The 2,500-nt window shown below is 31.8% G+C and overlaps 1 protein-coding gene across 1 annotated transcript in view; it reads right to left on the reverse strand.

Annotated features, from left to right (window-relative positions):
* Positions 1–2,500, reverse strand: part of LOC137648389 (uncharacterized) — a 102,272-nt gene that overhangs the window by 7,129 nt on the left and 92,643 nt on the right. Inside the window, exons 3-4 of the mRNA XM_068381317.1 lie at positions 1,474–1,580; positions 1–476 (exon numbers count right to left, since the gene is read on the reverse strand). The exon at positions 1–476 is cut by the window's left edge and continues 359 nt beyond it. Coding sequence (XP_068237418.1) covers positions 1–476; positions 1,474–1,580 — 583 coding nt within the window. The remainder of the gene's footprint in view (positions 477–1,473; positions 1,581–2,500) is intronic.

The raw sequence follows: 2,500 nt of genomic DNA on the forward strand, positions 1-2,500 counted from the left end.
TCTGTGTTTATCCATGGATTGTTGTTATCAAATTCATTACCTGTTCTATATATTTTGAAAATGTAATGACCTGTGACATTCCTCTTCAGTCTTTTTACTTTCTTATTCTCATTCAGTAATATGTGATTATGATAATATCCCGATGAATTTTTACTGACCAATTTCATAGGCGAGGTTCTTCGTCTAATAGAAATGAAGTATGGGTCATATATCCTGATTCTATCTTCATCTTCCAGATGGGAATAAGATCTCTCAGGAGCAGAGGGCTTTATCATCCAATCGCCAGTTCCCGGATCTTTGAGATAGCCGCCTGTTCTCTCTAACGCACGGCCACGAAATTGCATTGGGAAGGCAAGGTCCCTTGAACTCCTGGGTTTCAATCTTCTTCCTGACAAGACTGATATTCTCAGATCTGTTGAAACAGTGTGACGTCCAGTTGATAGAACTTGCAGGTCTCTCTCCCGAATCCACGAAACCTTGGGAGAGAAAAGGAGATAGGTTAATAAGATTACGGACAGTTGCCATTTTGGAAATACAATTTTCCTCTGACTAATGTTTGATCTTTTACTTCAGTTAATGAAAATAATTTTTTGGGGTGATAACTTCTGGATATCAAAATAATTTAGACTTTTATTTTACATGTAAATAATACTTTGATTAATTAATACAATTTTTCGCAGATAAGGACTTCCTTCCCTTTGAAAATTATATTAACAATAATTTTATTTATATAAAACATGCTTCTTCACAACATTATATCATCATACAATAACACAACTGAATTGCTATGAAAACATCTTGGAAAATGCTTCTATGATATTTTTTTCTTATTTTATAGATTTTTTCTTGGGTAAAATATTTTACAAAAGTCTAACAAGCATCATTTAACTAGAAATAGTCATAAAAAAGGGAGGAACTAACGGACTTCATGATTAAAAGCTATATACACATCACAATGATTTCAATATATCAATGTCCCGATCAAATAGACTGAAAATGCAATAGAACGAAATTTTATTGTGTTTATTTATTCTAAATGTTCGTAATTATTACTTTTCAAGCACTAACTTAGACCGTTTCTTATGAGGTAAACAAAAAAAATGTTCTTTATATCTTATACAACCATTTCATCGAGTAGAATATATTGTTTGCGGAGTTTTGCGCTATGCTTATATATATATATATATATATATATATATATATATATATATATATATATATATATATATATATATATATATATATATATATATATATATATATATATATATATATATATATATATATATATATATATATATATATATATATAAAAACGACACAATTACGTCCCCTAAATGAATTCGATAGTGAATATTTTAAAAATGCTATATTCATAATGAAATTAAAATGTTAAGAAGAATAGCAAAAGTTTCCTCATTCTCTTAGGACTGAATTCATAATCATCATATGGTACGTGATAGACAGACTTACCCTTTTCCCAGAGAGATGCTTTACAGTACAAGGAAGTCGACTTGTCTGACCTACATATGCTGTTACGTGAAGATCCTGTTCTTTCTCCACAAATGCAGGTTTCACTACTAAAAAACGAAGAAAATTAATATACATTTCTTATGACAGTACAATCTCTAAAAACTATCACGCTTGCTAGTCTCTTGTAGTGTTTATAACCTCTCCATTCCTATGAGCTAGGGAGGGGGTTTTGTGGGAGCCTACATAGATCTACCAGCTGACTCCTCATCAGACATTACCTAGTCCTACCTGGTCCAGGCTTGACGGAGAAAGGGTTTGGGTGCTAATCATATGAATACATTGTCTATCAAGTTCTATAGTTTCTAGTACTCTGTAACCTCACTATTCATGTGAACTAGGGATGAGGGGTTCGGGGTAGCCTATAGATCCACCTGCTGAGTCATAAGCAGCCATTGCATGCTCCTCCATGGTCCTAGCTTGATGGAGAGGGTGCATGAGTGCTGATCTTCTGTATACATAATCAGTCTCAAAGCATTGTCATGTCTCTTGTCTCTTCCATTCATGAGTGACCTTTAAATCTTTAAATAAGTTTTTGTTATTTTTTCTTTTAATTAAAAAGTGGCTGAATATCATTTTCAAAAGATCTTAAATCATGATATCGTTCAGCACTATCAAATAAGAATAGAATTATGAATTTGCTTGTCACCAGGGCATAGGCAAAATATTAAGATAATTTTACTTATTTCCAAAAGAGCCATTTCGATGGAAATAATCTTATTCATGAACAAATATCACATGGTTAATTATATCATTATACTATACTTAAAAGTGAGGCAATACATATACAGGAATATCAGTTGAAACATAATTTGCATTCTGATGATATCAGGACAACTTGGCATTCATGCCTAGTAGAACAGTCGGATAATGGACGTAATTTCACTATTATTACAAACAATAAAAAGGGCTATAATCAACATACCAACTAGTTTTTTTTCTTTTGAAAATGCAATCATTATTCACATGG

Source organism: Palaemon carinicauda, chromosome 10, assembly GCF_036898095.1.
Source record: "Palaemon carinicauda isolate YSFRI2023 chromosome 10, ASM3689809v2, whole genome shotgun sequence".
NCBI lineage: Eukaryota > Metazoa > Arthropoda > Malacostraca > Decapoda > Palaemonidae > Palaemon > Palaemon carinicauda.